This window comes from Carcharhinus amblyrhynchos, chromosome 28 (genome assembly GCF_965287045.1).
Source record: "Carcharhinus amblyrhynchos chromosome 28, sCarAmb.v2.hapA, whole genome shotgun sequence".
NCBI lineage: Eukaryota > Metazoa > Chordata > Chondrichthyes > Carcharhiniformes > Carcharhinidae > Carcharhinus > Carcharhinus amblyrhynchos.
Genome location: NC_137351.1, coordinates 36,064,906 through 36,081,784, shown reverse-complemented (window position 1 = coordinate 36,081,784; position 16,879 = coordinate 36,064,906). Strand labels below are relative to the sequence as shown.

Below are 16,879 nucleotides of genomic sequence, written 5' to 3'. Positions count from 1 at the left end.
TTGTTAACACAAGTCTTCACTCACCTGAAGGAACAGCGATACCACAAAGACTTGTGCGACCAAATACACCTTTTGGACTTTAACCTAGTGTTGTGAGACTTCTTACTGGCTTATCCCACTACAAAGCTGGCTATAGAACACAGTGGGTAGCAGTAGAGGGATTCTTTTCTGAATGGAAGGCTATAACTAGCGGTGTTCCACAGAGACTTGGGACCTTTGTTGTTTGTAGTATATATAAATAATTGGGAGGAAAATGTAGCTTGTCTGATTAATAAGTTCGCACATTACACAAAAATTGGTGGAGTCGCAGATAGTGAAGAGGGTTGTCAGAGGTTACAGCAAGATATAGACCTCTTGGAGACTTGGGCAGAGAAAGAGCAGATGGACTTTAATCCAGACACGTGTGAGATAATGCATTTTGGAAGGTCCAATGCACGTAGGAATTATACAGTAAACGGTAGGACCTTAGGAGTATCGACAGGCAGAGAGATCTGGGCGTACATATTCACTGGTCACTGAAAGTGGCAGCGCAGGTGGATAAGATAGCCAAGAAAGCGTATGGCATGCTTGCCTTCATCGGCTGGGGCATTGACTATAAAAATTGGCAGGTCATGCTGCAGCTGTACGGAAACTTAATTAGGCCTCATTCAGAATATTGTGCACAATTCTGGTTGCCACACTACCAGAAGGATATGGATGCTTTGGAGAGGGTAAAGAAGAGGTTTACCAAGATACTTGCCTGGTCTGGAGGGTATTAGCTATAAGGAGAGGTTGGATAAACTTGGTTTGTTTCACTGGAATAATGGAGGTTGCGGAGTGACCTGATTGAGGTTACAAGATTATGAGTGGCGTGGACAGAGTGGATAACCAGATGCTCTTTCATAAGATAGAAAAGTCAAGTACTAGGAGACATAGGTTTAAGGTGCAGAGGAAAACTTGTGCGAGACAAGTTTTTTTTTAAAAACACAGAGGACGATGAATGTCTGGAACGCGCTGACTAGGGAGGTGGTGGGAGCAGGTATGATAACAGCATTTAAGGATAACAGCAACTAGATAGAGAGGATGGGAATGGAAGGATACAGACTCCGTAAGTGCATATGGTTTTAGTTTAAGCCTCCATCATGATCGGTGCATGCTTAGAGGGCCGAAGGGCCTGCTCCTGTACTGTACTTTTCTTTATTCTTTGTACAATGATATCTGGAAGGACTCATTAAGACTACCTGCAGCCAGCATTCCAGAGTTATCATTGTTGTGAATTAGCTAAGAGTGAATTTTTGATGGTAAATGTAATGCACCATGGGAACACCTTGGAACAAAGTGGAGTGCTCCCTCGGGAAGCAAAAAATACACACCCTGATCAACTTACTCATTCCCAAAACAAACGTGCCAGTTCGAGCAAATGATTGTCTCAAATCTTGGCATCCAGACAACCCCACCAGTGAATTTACCAACGAAAACCACCAATGTAGTATGGTTAGGCTTGTCAAAAATCTTTTGACAAATTAAAAGGCACCCTAACAAATGAACCCATCACAAACTTTAGTAAGTCTATTAGAGAAGTTATTGACACAAGCATTAAGGGATAGACACAGTTCTACTCCAGGAAAATGACTCTGGAATTGCAAGTTTGCTTGGTTATTTCTCAAAGAAGCTAAACAGGCGTCAGAAAAAGTATTTTGTAGTTGAGAATGAAGTATTAGGTCTTTTGTTAGCTCGCCAACATTCAGGGGACAATGTTAGCAATAAGCATGAAGGATCCTAATATACACAGGCTCTAATCCTTCAAAGTTTTCTCGCAAAATTCAAAGTGACCAACACCAGATTTTTCTGACAGAGTTTACAGCCTCTTAAAGATTGCACACATTGCTGAAAAGAATAATGTAATTGTTAAGGTACTCATCAGAATATATACTGAAAAGGGAATGCAACTAATAGGGAAAACTATATGTTTGCATGTTTTTTTCTCGTGCTTCACAAGGGAGATATGTCAAATCCAGTATAGGCATGTCATGTTATAAACTTTCCATCAACATAGTATCAAGGCTCCTAAGAATATCTAATTAAAGATGGACACAGGTAAGGGCATCTCACAACCAGTTGTGAAATTCACCTATCTCCTTGTTTAAGGATACAGTAACACCTAAAGACTGTTGGTTTTCCAGACAAACTGGCTCCATGTTTGATACTGGACAAAAGGGAAGATTGAAACACAGTAGCCATTTTACACGGTGTCACCAAACATGCTATCCAAACCAGACTGGTTAGGCTTAGAAGCTCTAACCCAGTGGTCATGTGACAAAATGGGTTTCAGGGACTGCACCCTTTATTACTTCAGTACCCAGCAGATTCTTCAGAACCATCAGCCATCTGAGAATCAGACTCAAACCAGCTGCAAGACATCAAGCAACTAAAATACTTAACCTGTTTCAGTTTCAATGTTCACCCAAAAATCAACCTCAGCTATTCAGCTACAAGAAATGTCTACCTACTGTGAACTTATTTCTACTTTAAATCATAAAATCATTCAAGAAATCGCAGGAATCCAGAAATCACATTCAGGGATTAAATTAACTATCGTCTGTGAAAGTACACTACCTACATGTGACTGCATGTGTAAGAGACCCCATGTGAGTAATGTTGCATTACTTTGGAGTGTAAGAAAATAAATAACCTTCATTTTAAACTCAAAACTTGCTGCTGGATTATTTGATTGGGATACACGTTACAAGCAATTGTGCCTGATGAGGTGGTGGAAGCAAATTCAACAGCAAAAATGGGAATATAATAAATATTTGAAAGAAGACATTTTCAGAGCCATGGAGCTGAGGGGGAAAAAATGGAGAATAGGATTAAGTGAATATCGCTTTCAAATAGCTGGTATACGTACAATAGGCTGAATGGTTCCCTTCTGTGCTATATAATTGAATGCATAAACTTAAAGCATTACAGGAAATGTAAACAAGGTACAGATTTTATGTGGAGGATGCAAACAAATTTAAGCCTGGCAAGTTTGCAAGTATAAAATCCCATTATTTGAGACTGGGAAAGTAAACCATGAAAGACAAAGACAAGTTTCACTCATCAAACTTTACCACAAATGTGCAACTTCCATAGTTGAGGGAATCTCAGTCTCTTGGACATAGAAAATCAAACAAACATATACTTACATCCATTATGGTTACAGGAACATCTTTGATCTTGTGAGGCTCTACATAGGAATTCTGGCAGTTAAGAGTGAGACGAGAGGCCAACTCACCCTGTCCTAAACTCTCCAGCTGTTTTACCACAGAAAAGAGAGATATCAGAAGAGCTCATGAGATAACAACATAAATTGAGGCTAAAGCACTTTAGCCCCAGTTGATTGCCGCCATGTTATAAAATAATGTTACAATGCACAAGATATTACCAAAGTCACTCACTTAGAATGACTCCATAAGTCAAGGGAAGGTATGGTGACATAGGGGGAAGTGTTTCTACCGCTGAGCCAGAGCTCCAGGTTTGAGTCCTACAAGGAAAGTGCCAATTTGGTTAAGTAGTGATCTACAATTCTGGTTAAGCCATGTGATGGAAAGAATAATGAAGCTCCAGACTACAACATGCATGTAAGAAGTGCATGTACACAACCCATGTAACCTGTAACACCATCAGTTTTTATTCATCAAATCAATTTACATGGGAAAGGAGGTACAGCACTTCCATAGTGTGTTGGCAATGCACTGGGTTTTGCATTAACTTCAATCATTACAAACTCTAGTGGGTAGAGGAAGAACTGGTGCCAAGGAGCAGTTAAACCCAAAACATTATGTTAGTGTTTCCGCTGGATGACCTTTTCCTGTTTGTCTCTGAAAGGGTAGAATGCCTTGAAGGCTGAATGGCCTACTCCTGCTTCAAGTTTCTACGTAACTGAGGGTTTGTCAAGCAAACATTTGTCGTTGATGACACAATTTGACTATCAGATTCTAACAATTCTCTTAACAAGCTTTCTGAAATTGATTTTTACCGACCACACTCACATTGAATGTTGGAAATCATAAGTACAAAGACAAACTTTAAATGAAAGAAAAAGTTGAAGAAATCCTGGCAAATAATGAGCAGATTTAGCAACTAAAGTAGAAAGGCAAAAAAACAAGGGCTACCCATGATCCCATCATCTCTGATCGAGTAATATTAGGAAAATGCGCCCCATGATGTGTCATAGATTTAAAAATCATTAGGAATAGTCACCCAAGGGTCTGGCTAATGAACACGGACTGAAATTCCACCCCTGGCAGTTGGTGGAATTTAAAATCAATTAATAAATCTAGAATTTAAAACTCATCTCAGTAATGGTGGCCATGAAACTATGAACTGTTGTAAAAAACCCATTTGGTTTACAAATGTCCTTTAGGGAAGGAAATCTGCCAGCCTTACCTAGCCTAGCCTACATGTGACTCCAGACCCAGAGCAATGTGTTGACTCTTATCTACCCTTTGAAATTTGTTTCAAGAGAAAATAGGGAGGGCAACAAATGCTCACACCCATGAAAGAATAAACAAAACCAAGGATTCAGAGGAGGGATAAGTAGAGAGTATTTTATCTAGTTATCAGATCCATAAATAATTTTGAAAGAGTTGTTTGATAGGTACTTGAAGATGAGTAATTTGGAGCACCAGCAAAAAGCAGGGCATGGGACTAAGCAGAAATGTTCTTTCAAAAGGCCAAGATGCACTAATTTAAGATTCTATGACTGGAATAGCCATTATGTTGTAGGTACACAAAATTCATAAAAGGATTTTCAAAAAGAATTTGATCAGATAAGAAAAAAAGTTTTTCTGGTGCTGAGGCTTTTAAGGATAAGGAGATTAACATTTAAAAAATTTGATCAGGCTATTCAGGAGAAAAGTTAGGAAACACTTTTCAAGCAAAGGCTAAAAGAAGTGCTCAGCTCCCTCCCACAAAAAGCAGTCATTTTAAGTTTCATCTGAGATCGACAGATTATTGCTATCAAAAGTATGTGGAGCAAACCATGCCCTTTCAGTGCCAGAAAAGGCTCAAGGGACTGAATGGTCTATTGTTATTGTTAATGCATAGGTACAAGATTCCTATGCAGTGATTGACTTTGGACATAGATCTTTTGGTGTGGGGAGTTGTTGGGCCTTTTGGGTTTGAATTGTCATTTGCTCAAATGTTCTGAGATGTCAGAAATAGTGATGTTTCCTAGGATATGACAACTGGTGTCAACGTTATTCTTGATCTTCTCCCCTCCGTGTTTGTTTTCAAGCTCTGTGGATTAGTACATGCAGAGTTCGGTGCTTAAATAATTCATGTTCTAGGTCGGGTATGCCAGTATGGTAGACAATAAGCTTTGCTCAGTTATTTGACTTACCCGGTCAACCATGAAATCGATTGCATCTGCCATTTTTGCATCCACAGGACCAGTTGTAAAGTTTCCAAGAACAATCTTCTTCAACATAAATCCAGGCATCAGCCAAAAGCTAAAAGAAAAAAAAAATCAGAAATGTGACTGAGTTGCACTGATAAAGAACACTGAAGAAAATCAACGCAATTATGTTTCCTATTAATAGAACATAGAACACTACAGCACAAATGAGCCCTTCGGCCCACAAGTTGCGCCAATCATATCCCTACCTACCAGGCTTATCTCTAACTCTCAATCCCATTAAATCCCACGTACTCATTCAGAAGTCTCTTAAAAGACCCCAGCGAGTTCGCCTCTACCACCACCGACAGCAGCCGATTCCACTCACTCACCACCCTCTGAGTGAAAAACTTACCCCTAACATCTCCTCTGTACCTGCTCCCCAGCACCTTAAACCTGTGTCCTCTCGTAGCGACCATTTCAGCCCTGGGAAATAGCCTCCGAGAATCCACCCTATCCATACCTCTCAACATTTTATAAACCTCTATCAGGTCGCCGCTCAATCTTCATCTCTCCAGGGAGAAGAGACCTAGCTCCCTCAACCTATCTTCATAAGGCATGCCTCCCAATCCAGGTAACATCCTTGTAAATCTCCTCTGCACCCTCTCAATAGCTTCCACATCCTTCTTGTAGTGAGGCGACCAGAACTGCGCACAGTACTCCAAGTGGGGTCTGACAAGGGTCTTATAAAGTTGCGGCATTACCTCCTGACTCCTAAACTAAATCCCTCAATTAAGAACATAAGAATTAGGAGGAGTAGGCTATCTAGCCCTTCGGGTCTGCCCCGTCATTCAATAAGATCACGGCTGATCTGAAGTGGTGATGTGGATATGCCAGCGTTGGACTGGGGTAAACACAGTAAAAAGTCTGACAACACCAGGTTTCAGTCCAACCGAAATATTTGATAGTAAATTCACTAGCTTTCGGGTTAGCCCCTCCGTCAGGTGAAATTACCTGACGAAGGGGCTAACCTGAAAGCTAGTGAGTTTACTATCAAATAAATCGGTTGGACTGAAACCTGGTGTTGTCAGACTTTTTACTGATCTGAAGTGGATCAGTTCCACTTTCCCGCTTTCTTCCCATAACCCTTAATTCCCCTATCAGAAACCTATCTACCTGTGTCTTAAATATATTTAGCAAGGTAGCCTCCACCACTTCAACGGGCAGAGAATTCCAGAGATTCACCACCCTTTGAGTGAAGAAGTTCCTCCTCAATTCCGATCTAAACTGTGCCCCCCTTAACGAAGGCTAGCACGCCTTCTTGACCACATCCTCCACCTGCGAGGCCGATTTAAGAGTCCTGTGGACCCGGACCCCAAGATCCTTCTGCTCTTCAACCCAGCTAAGACTCCTACCCTCGATATTGTACTCCTGCATCCTGCTGGTCCTGCCAAAATGGACCACTACACATTTATCCGCGTTGAAGTCCATCTGCCACTTCTCCACCCAGTCTTGCATCTTATCTATGTCACGCTGCAACTTCTGACATCCCTCCAGACTATCCACAACACCACCAACCTGCGTATAGTCAGCGAATTTACTAACCCATCCCGCCACTTCCTCATCCAGGTCATTTATGAAAATGACAAACAGCAAGGGTCCTAGAACAGATCCCTGGGGCACGCCACTGGTGACCAACCTCCACTGGTGGCGACTTAATTTCTTTGCATTCATGTGAATTCCTTTTCAGATAGTGTGCAGATGGGAATATCAACATGAAGAAACAAACTCAGGAAATTGGTCCCCAGATGTGATGGGCAAAAAAATTAGGATTTAATTTTTTTTAAACAGATTTCAGCTGTAAAAAACAACAAACATGATAAAGCTGACACGATTAATTTGTATTGCTGTTCGTGGGCAGTGATTAGTCTGCTTGTCACTTTCTATCAGCTCTCAGCTGGCTAGCAGTACAACTAAAGTCATAGGCCGTGATTTTCCAGCCACATTGCACTTGGCGCAGATCACACTAATCCAGGAAAATTGCGTGCAGCCCCACAGGCAGGTTTTGCATCTGGCACCAAACAGCTTGGCGCAAATCACACCTCGCCCAGAAAGGACACAAGGCTGATCAGCACAAGATCGACTTGATTTCAGTCTCATTAGCAAGTTTGGCACGCAATAATCCCCCCCTCCCAGAATGTTCCCACCCCGCAGCAGGAAGTCATATGGGCACAAATCACTACTGGTCTCCTGAAGTGTAGACCAGGTGCCATGGATTGTGAGGGCAAGTGAGGTGGTGAGCACTGCTTAGCACTAACCTTCAGGGTGCAAAAGGGCAAGTCAGCTGCTGCCATGCTGCAGAGAGGGGTGGGGGGGGCCTTAAATGGTGCAGGGGCTTGACGCAGTTGGAGTTCTGTAGGTCAAGACCCACCACTGCATTGGGACTCGTGTGCTGAGTATTTTCATTGACTGCTGAGGGCCCCTTGCGGGACTGCCTATGATGCCAACTGCAAAGCTCTCTAATGTTGCACCAACTACACGGCTCTCCATGTGCTTGAAAGGCTCTGTAGTTTATTTTTGACATTCCATCCCAGGCCTTACTGATAATTACTAGCATCTGATCTGGCAGCTGTTGCCTCAATCAAAGGAGCTTAATAGAACATAGAACATAGAACATAGAACATTACAGCGCAGAACAGGCCCTTCGGCCCACGATGTTGCGCCGACCAGTTACAAAAACAATGACCCACTAGCCTATACCAATCCCTTTTCGTCCATAAACCTATCCAGAGATCTCTTAAACGCCCCCAAACTAGACGCATTTACAACTGCAGCAGGCAGGGCATTCCAATCCCTCACCACCCGCTGGGTAAAGAACCTACCCCTGACATCCGTCCTGTAGCTACCCCCCCTTAATTTAAAGCCATGCCCCCTCGTGCTAGCTTTCTCCATCCGAGGAAAAAGGCTATCACTATCCACCCTAACTGTATGGAGATTAGGAGGGTTCTTCTGTCTGAACTGCATGCCGTTCCTAGAGGTTAGTTTGCACCAGGTCCAGATGGGTACACTCACAAATCATACAAGTTCCTCAATTAGAGCTGATGGGATGGCTCATGTGGGACAACAGCTCCCTCTGGCTGAAGACAGCAGTGCAGAGGCCTGAGACTGAGGCAGATACCTGCTACAATGAAGCCAACGTTGCCACCAAATCTGTTATTGAGTGGTGCACTGACACGCTCAAGATGTGGTTCTGTGAGCTGGATCGCTCTGGCGATGCTCTTTAGTAAAATCCTCAAAAGGTCTCCTCCACATTGTTGGTGACTGCTTTGCCCTCCAGAATCTTGCACAACAGCAAGGCAATGTTCTGGAGGAGGGGCACCATGCATATTCCTCTGGAGAGGAGGTGGACCAGGAAGGAGTGAAGAAAGAGCCCGAGCAAGACCCAAAGATGGAGGACAGGCTATATCAAGGCTTGAGCATGCCAGGAGGGCCAGGAAGACCCTGATTACCACCAGGTTGATTTTTTTAAACTAACTTTTTTTAGTTTTTTAAAAAATTTTAAACCAGAAACCAGAAGGAGCAGCAGGGAGGCCTGGGTAGGTGTTTTTTTTCTCTCCCTTTAAAAGTTACTCACCTTAGAGAAATCGACCTCATTGGTCCTTGGGAGCACAGCAGAGAGGGAACGATTTGTGAGAGGAGTGCACTGCCAAGTAAGATGGTGGAGGCAGGCATGCACGCTGGACTTGTTTAAGGTTTACTTAGATAGACACATGAGCAAAATAGGGATGGAGGGTTATAGGAGACTGTTTTAAATAAGGATCATAAGAACATAAGAAATAGGAGCAGGAGTAGGCCATCTAGCCCTTCGAGCCTGCCCCGCCATTCAATAAGATCATGGCTGATCTGAAGTGGATCAGTTCCACTTTCCCCCCATTACCCTTAATTCCCTTGTCTATCAGAAACCTATTTACCCGTGACTTAAATATATTTAGCGAGGTAGCCTCCACCACTTCAACGGGCAGAGAATTCCAGAGATTCAACACCCTTTGAGTGAAGAAGTTCCTCCTCAACTCCGATCTAAACTGCCCCCTCCTTATCTTGAGGCTGTGCCCTCTAGTCCTGCTATCCTTTCTAAGTGGGAAGAATCTCTCTACCTCTACCCTATCCATCCCTTTCATTATCTTATACGTCTCTATAAGATCCCCCCTCAGCCTTCTAAACTCCAACGAGTACAGACCCAGTCTATTTAGTCTCTCTTCATAGTCCAACCCCCTCATCTCCGGTATCAGCCTAGTAAACCTCCTCTGCACTCCCTCCAAGGCCAATATATCCTTGCGTAAGTGAGGCGACCAAAACTGCACACAGTACTCCAGCTGCGGCCTTACCAGTGCCCTGTACAGTTGCAGCAAGACCTCCTTGCTTTTATATTCTATCCCCCTCGCTATAAAGGCCAGCATCCCATTCGCCTTCTTGATCACCTGCAGACTGGGTTTTTGCAATTCAAGCACAAGGAGCCCCAGGTCCCTCTGCACCATAGCATGCTGCAGCTTTTTGCCCTTTAAATAGTAATCCCTCCTACTATTATTTCTGCAAAAGTGGATAACCTCACACTTGCTAACATTATACTCCATCTGCCAGGTCCTTGCCCACTCGCTCAGCCTATCCAGGTCCCTCTGCAGACTTTCCACACCCTCAACGGGGGTAAGCCATGGGGTACTGGTCTCGGGAGCAGAGCCTGTCCTTGATGCTCAGGTGGCAAGGGAGAAGAGAACAGGATTAGTGATTGGGGATTCCATAGTTAAGGGGACAGACAGGAGAGTCTGTGAGAACGAGTGAGACTCATGGTTAGTATGTTGCCTCCCAGGTGCCAGGGTCTGTGACGTCTCTGATCAAGTGTTCGAGATCCTTAAGGGGGAGGGGAACCAGCCCCAAGTCGTGGTTCATGTAGGCACCCATGACATAGGTAGGAAAAGGGATGGGGCGGAAGTTAGGGCTAAAACAAACAGAGTTGTTATCTCTGGTTTGTTACCCGTGCCATGGGATAGCGTGGAGAAGAATAGAGAGAGAGAACATTTGAACTCGTGGCTAAAGGTATGGTGCAGGAGGGAGGGTTTCAGATACGTGGACAATTGGGACTCATTCTGGGATAGGTGGGACCTCTACAAAAGGGATGGTCTGCACCTGAGCCAGAGGGGTACTAATATCTTGGGGGGAAAATTTGCCAATGCTATTCGGGGGGGGTGGGGGGGGGGGTTAAACTGATTCAGAAGGGGGATGGGAACCTGAATGGTAGCTCCAATGTACAGGAGGTTGAGAATAGGGAGGTCATGGATAAGGTTTCTCGGTCACAGCAGTGTATTGGCAGGTGGGAGGGTGGTTTGAAGTGTGTATACTTTAATGCGAGGAGCATATGCAATAAGGTGGATGAACTTGCAGCCTGGATTGGTGCCTGGGACTTCAATGTTGTGGCCATTTCAGAGACATGGATAGAGCAGGCACAGGAATGGTTGTTGCAGGTTCCGGGGTTCAGATGTTTCAGTCAGAGCAGAGAAGGTGGTGGAAGAGGGGGAGGCATGGCATTGTTAGTCAAGGACAGTATTATGGTGGCAGAAAGGACGTTTGATGTGGACTTGTTTATTGAGGTAGTATGGGCTGAGATTAGAAACAGGAAAGGAGAGGTTACCCTGCTGGGAGTTTTTTTTATAGGCCTCCAAAAAGTTCCAGAGATGTGGAGGAAAGGATTGCAAAGATGATCCTGGATAGAAGCGAAAGTAACAGGTAGTTGTTACGGGGGACTTTATACAAATATCGATTGGAAAAGCTATAGTTCAAGTACGTTAGAGGAGTCAGTTTTTGTCCAATGTGTGCAGCAAGGTTTCCTGACACAGTATTTAGAAAGGCCAACAAGGGGTGAGGCCACATTGGATTTGGCACTGGGTAACGAGCCAGGCCAGGTGTTAGACTTGGAGGTAGGTGAGCACTTTGGTGATAGTGACCACAATTCGGTTACGTTTACCTTATGATGGAAAGGGATAGGTACATACTGAAAGGCAGAAGTTATAGCTGGGGGAAAGGTAATTGTGAGGCGATTAGGCGAGATTTAGGATATATAGGTTGGAGTACGAAACTGCAGGGGCTGGGAACAACTGAAATGTGGAGCTTGTACAAGGAGCAGATACTGCCAGTCCTTGATAAATATGTACCTGTCAGGCAGGGAGGAAGTGGTCGAGCGAGGGAACTGGTGTACTAAGGAAGTTGAATCTCTGGTGAAGAGGAGGAAGGAGGCTTATGTAAAGATGAGATGTGAAGGCTCAGTTAGGGCACTGGAGAGTTACAAATTAGCCAGGAAGGAGCTAAAGAGAGAGTTACGAAGAGCTAGAAAAGGACGTGAGAAGACTTTGGCAGGTAGAGTCGAGGAGAACCCTAAAGCTTTCTATAGGTATGTCAAGTATAAAAGATTGGTTAGGGCCAGTCAGAGACAGCAGTGGGAAGTTGTGCGTGGAGCCTGAAGAGATAGGAGAGGCACTAAATGAATATTTTTCGTCAGTATTCACGCAGGAAAAAGTCAGTGTAGTCGAGGAGAATACTGCGATACCAGGTCGTAGACTAGATGGGATTGAGGTACATAAGGAGGTGGTGTTGGCAATTCTTGAGAGTGTGAAAATAGATAAGTCCCTTGGGCCGGATGGGATTTACCCTAGGATTCTCTGGGAGGATAGGGAGGAGATTGCAGAGCCTTTGGCTTTGATCTTCACGTCGTCATTGGCTACAGGTAGAGTGCCAGAAGACTGGAGGATAGCAAATGTTGTCCCCTTGTTCAAGAAGGGGAGTAGAGACCATCCTGGGAATTATAGACCGGTGAGCCTTACTTCCACTGTGGGCAAAGCTTTGGAAATGATTATAAGAGATAGGATTTTTTATTATCTAGAGAGAAATAAATTGATTAGGGATACTCAACACGGTGGATGTGGTCTTTCTGGATTTTCAGAAGGCGTTTGACAAGGTACCTCACAAGAGGTTATTGCAGAAGGTCAGGGGACATGGAGTTGGGGGTAGGGTGTTAGCGTGGATAGAGGATTGGTTGTCAAATAGGAGGCAGAGAGTGGGGGTCAATGGGTGCTATTCGGATTGGCGGATGGTGACTAGTGGAGTGCCCCAGGGGTCCGTGCTGGGGCCTCAGCTATTTACCATTTATATAGATGATCTGGAGGAGGGAACCGAGTGTATGGTGTCGAAATTTGCTGATGACACCAAGATTGGTGGAACGGCAAATTGTGCGGAGGGTGTGGAGAGTCTACAGAAGGATCTAGATAGGCTGGGCGAATGGGCCAGGAACTGGCAAATGGAATTTAATGTTGGCAAGTGCGAGGTGGTCCACTTTGGTAGGAATAATGGTAGGAAGGATTATTACTTATGTGGTGAAAAACTGCAGCAGGCGACGGTGCAGGGGGACCTCCGGGTCCTTGTGCATGAGTCTCAAAAACCCAGCTTGCAGGTGCAGCAGGTGGTCAGGAAGGCGAATGGGATGCTGGCCTTCATAGCTAGGGGGATTGAATATAAAAGTAGGGAGGTCTTGCTGCGGCTGTATAGGGCATTGGTGAGGCCACAGCTGGAGTACTGTGTGCAGTTTTGGGCGCCGTACTTACGCAAGGATATTTTGGCCTTGGAGGGAGTGCAGAGGAGGTTTACTAGGCTGATGCTGGAGTTGAGGGGGTTGAACTATGAGGAGAGGCTGAATAAACTATGCTTGTACTCGTTAGAGTTTAGAAGAATGAGGGGAGATCTCATTGAGACGTATAAGATGATGAATGGGATGGATAGGATAGAGGTGGAGACACTCTTCCCGCTCAGAAAGGATAGTAGGACTAGGGGGCACAGCCTCAAGATAAAGGGGGGGGCGGTTTAGAACGGAGTTGAGGAGGAACTTATTCACTCAAAGGGTGGTGAATCTCTGGAATTCTCTGCCCGTTGAAGTGGTGGAGGCTACCTCGCTAAATATTTTTAAGACGCGGGTTGATGGGTTTTTGATAAGCGAGGGGATTAAGGGTTATGGGGAGAGGGCGGGAATGTGGAACTGAGCCACGACAGATCAGCCATGATCTTATTGAATGGCGGGGCAGGCTCGAAGGGCTAGATGGCCTGCTCCTATTTCTTATGTTCTTATGTTACGTTTTTGTGAAGGTCGTGCCTCACAAACCATATCGAGTTTTTTGAAAAGGTGACCAAAGAGGTGGATAAGGGTAAGGCAGTTGACGTGGTGTGTATGGATTTTAGCAAAGCATTTGATAAGGTTCCCCATGGTAGGCTATTGCAGAAAATGCAGATGCATGGGATTGAGGGTGATTTAGCAGTTTGGATCAGGAATTGGCTCGCTGATAGAAGACAGAGGGTGGTGGTTGATGGGAAACATTCAACCTGGAGTTCAGTTACAAGTGGTGTACCTCAAGGATCTGTTTTGGGGCCACTGCTCTTTGTCATTTTTATATATGACCTAGATGAGGGTGTAGAAGGATGGGTTACTAAATTTGCTGACGACAAAGTCGGAAGAGTTGTAGACAGTGAGGATGGATGTTACAGTTTGCAAAGGGACATAGATAAGCTGCATAGCTGGGCTGAGAGGTGGCAAATGGAGTTTAATGCGGAAAAACATGAGGTGATTCACTTTGGAAAGAGTAATAGGAGTACCGAACATAGGGCTAATGGAAGGACTCTTGGTAGTGTCGACGAGCAGAGAGATCTCAGTGTAAATGTGCATAAATTCTTGCAAGTTGGCACCCAGGTTGATAAGGTTGTTGAGAAGGCGTACAGTGTGTTAGCTTTTATTGGTAGAGGGATTGAATTTCAGAGCCGTGAGATCATGTTGTAACCGTATAAAACTCTGGTGCGGCCGCACTTGGAGTGTTGCATACAGTTCTGGTCGCTGCATCATAAGAAAGATGTGGAGGCATTGGAAAGGGTGCAGAGGAGGTTTACCAGGATGTTGCCTGGTATGGTGGGAAGGTCTGAGGGACTTGAGGTTATTTTTGTTAGAGAGAAGGTTAAGAGGTGACCTAACTGAGGCATACAAGATGATCAGAGGATTAGATAGTGAGCGCCTTTTTCCTCGGATGGTGATGGCTAACACGAGGGGACATAGCTTTAAATTGAGGGGTGATAAATGTAGGATGGATGTCAGAGGTAGGTTCTTTACTCAGAGGATAGTAAGGGCATGGAATGCCCTGCCTGCAGCAGTTGTGGACTCGCCAACTTTAAGGGCATTCAAATGGTCAACGGATAGGCATATGGATAACATTGGAATAGTTTAGGTTAGAGGGTCATTAGATTCATTCCACTGGTCGGCGCAACATCGAGGGCCGAAGGGCCTGTACTGCACTGTAATGTTCTACGCTCTAGGTGTTTCAATTAGGAGGTTTGGTGTCCCGCACTCTAGCCACCTCACCATCTCACAGAAACTTACAGAATATTGAAAGTCTTGGATAGAGTGGACATGGGGGAGATCCTTCCATTAGTAGGAGAGACTAGGATCTGAGGGCACAGCCTCAGAGTAGAGAGATGACCCTTTAGAAGTGAGGAGGAATTTCTTCAGCCTCAGGGTAGTAAATCTGTGGAATTCATTGCCACATAATGACTTGGCCTTGAGTGTATTTAAGACAGAGATAAATAGGTTCTTGATTGGTGAGGGGATTAAAAATTACGAGGAAAAGGCAGAATGGGTCGAGAAAAAGATCAACTATGATCGAATGGCAGAGCTGACTTGATGGGCCCAATGGCCTAATTCTATTCTTGTGTTTTATGGTCAATGTCCACTATCTCCCCCCCCCCCTCCGCCCCCCCACCAGAATAGTGCTTCCCCCTTCGAGTCTCCTTGACATTACACTGCAGTGATGATCATGGGTTGGCTGTGTCAGCGAGTTGACTTCTCAAGTCAGGAGCTTGATGTCAACTCGCTGTGAGGCAAACTGTGATGCTGCTTTAGTGCTGCCTCTAGGGCGACACAGTGTTTAGCACGGCTGTCTCACAATGCCAGGGACCTGGGCTCAATTCCAGCCTTGGGTGCCTGTCTGTGTCTGATGAGGCTGTCATTCCAGGATGACTGTCACCATGGGCCTTCATGGCTCTCACTATTGGGATTGCTTGTGGGGCCAGTAGGAAATTCTAAATACTGATCTGCAGATACACTTCCTGTAGAAAATGGGACAAAGGAGGAGGAATTGGGTTTGAGGTGTAATATTCTTAACTATGCTGTCAGCTTTCACCTGTGCCTTCTCGGTGCTCCTAAGTCTTATTAATCTTGCATGGCCTAGCGCAACATCTAGATGACTTTCCGGGATACACATCAGAGGTGAAGACGGTCTGCTGTCTTCTATACTCTGTAATGCCTTAGGTGGGCATCCTCTGAAGGACTGGGACTTGGAAAGTCCTGGTTGACTGTCACTAATGTAGCATGCCACCCTGTTCAGCCCATTGCCCTTTAGAAGGAAGGGGGATTCAGAAGGTCTGGAGACTGCCAGAACTCTCCTGGGCATTAAGGCCTGGGATGGCCTCCAGCACTTCCGCATCCCTCTGGGTGCTCAGGGGCCAGGACACTCCATGGAATGGAAAGGCAGTTGGAATGAGCTCCTGATGTCTGTGTAACCTGGCACTGCCAGACCTGGAGGCCCAACATTGCTGAGGCCTCTTACACCATGGTGTAAACAATGGACCTTTGCATCTGGATCAAGATCTGAAGCCCCTTGGCAATTGCCATGATTGGGCCATGCTCTCAAAGCTCACAGCCATGACTTCGTGACTGGAGCATGCTCGCGAGGCCCAAAGCCATGGTCCTCGGAGACTCAACCATGCCTTGGACTCTGCTACCCAAGGCTACAATTTCTTACCTCAGGCTTTTCTCTGCGGTCACTACCCTTGCAGTGCTGGGTGCCACACAATGCCAGCACCATCTCCTGCATCTGAAAACTTTGGGATTCCCCCAAGCAGTTGCTGGAATGCTGCTGATACCCCTCCTCCTGCAGTTCCTGGCTCTGCCAGCAGTTTTGGCAGAAATTTTTTCCAACAGATCAACATCTGGATGGAGAGCCAGCTGATTCCTGGGATTCAGCAGACCACTGCCTGTCCAATACTGTGGACATTCCCACCTCCTCCTGACGTGCATCAGCAGCTATGTGGTGCTCAGATAGTGACCTTGAAGCCTGTCTGCAAATTCCACCCAAGGTGTGTCTTTGCACTGATGAATGGTGTCGGTGGTGCCTAACGAGTCCTTCCCTTGGTGCTTTCCGCCGAGATAAGGGTTCTGAAAGAAATGGCGGAGGTGATAGTGGATGCCTTGGTGGTTATTTTCCAGACGTCGCTGGATTCCGGGGAAGTGCCGGAGGATTGGAAAACGGCTAATGTTACGCCGTTGTTTAAGAAGGGTGCCAGGCAAAAGGCGGGGAATTACAGGCCGGTTAGTTTAACGTCTGTGGTAGGTAAAATGTTAGAATCCGTCATTAAGGAGGAAATTGCGAGGCATCTTGAAGGGAA

At 45.3% G+C, this 16,879-nt stretch overlaps 1 protein-coding gene across 2 annotated transcripts in view; it reads right to left on the bottom strand.

The window, feature by feature from the left end:
- Nucleotides 1-16,879, bottom strand: part of spg21 (SPG21 abhydrolase domain containing, maspardin) — a 124,135-nt gene that overhangs the window by 16,383 nt on the left and 90,873 nt on the right. For both annotated transcript variants that reach the window (XM_080214035.1, XM_080214036.1), the window contains exons 7-8: nt 5,366-5,474; nt 3,168-3,275 (exon numbers count right to left, since the gene is read on the bottom strand). In XM_080214035.1, the coding sequence (XP_080070161.1) occupies nt 3,168-3,275; nt 5,366-5,474 (217 nt within the window). The remainder of the gene's footprint in view (nt 1-3,167; nt 3,276-5,365; nt 5,475-16,879) is intronic.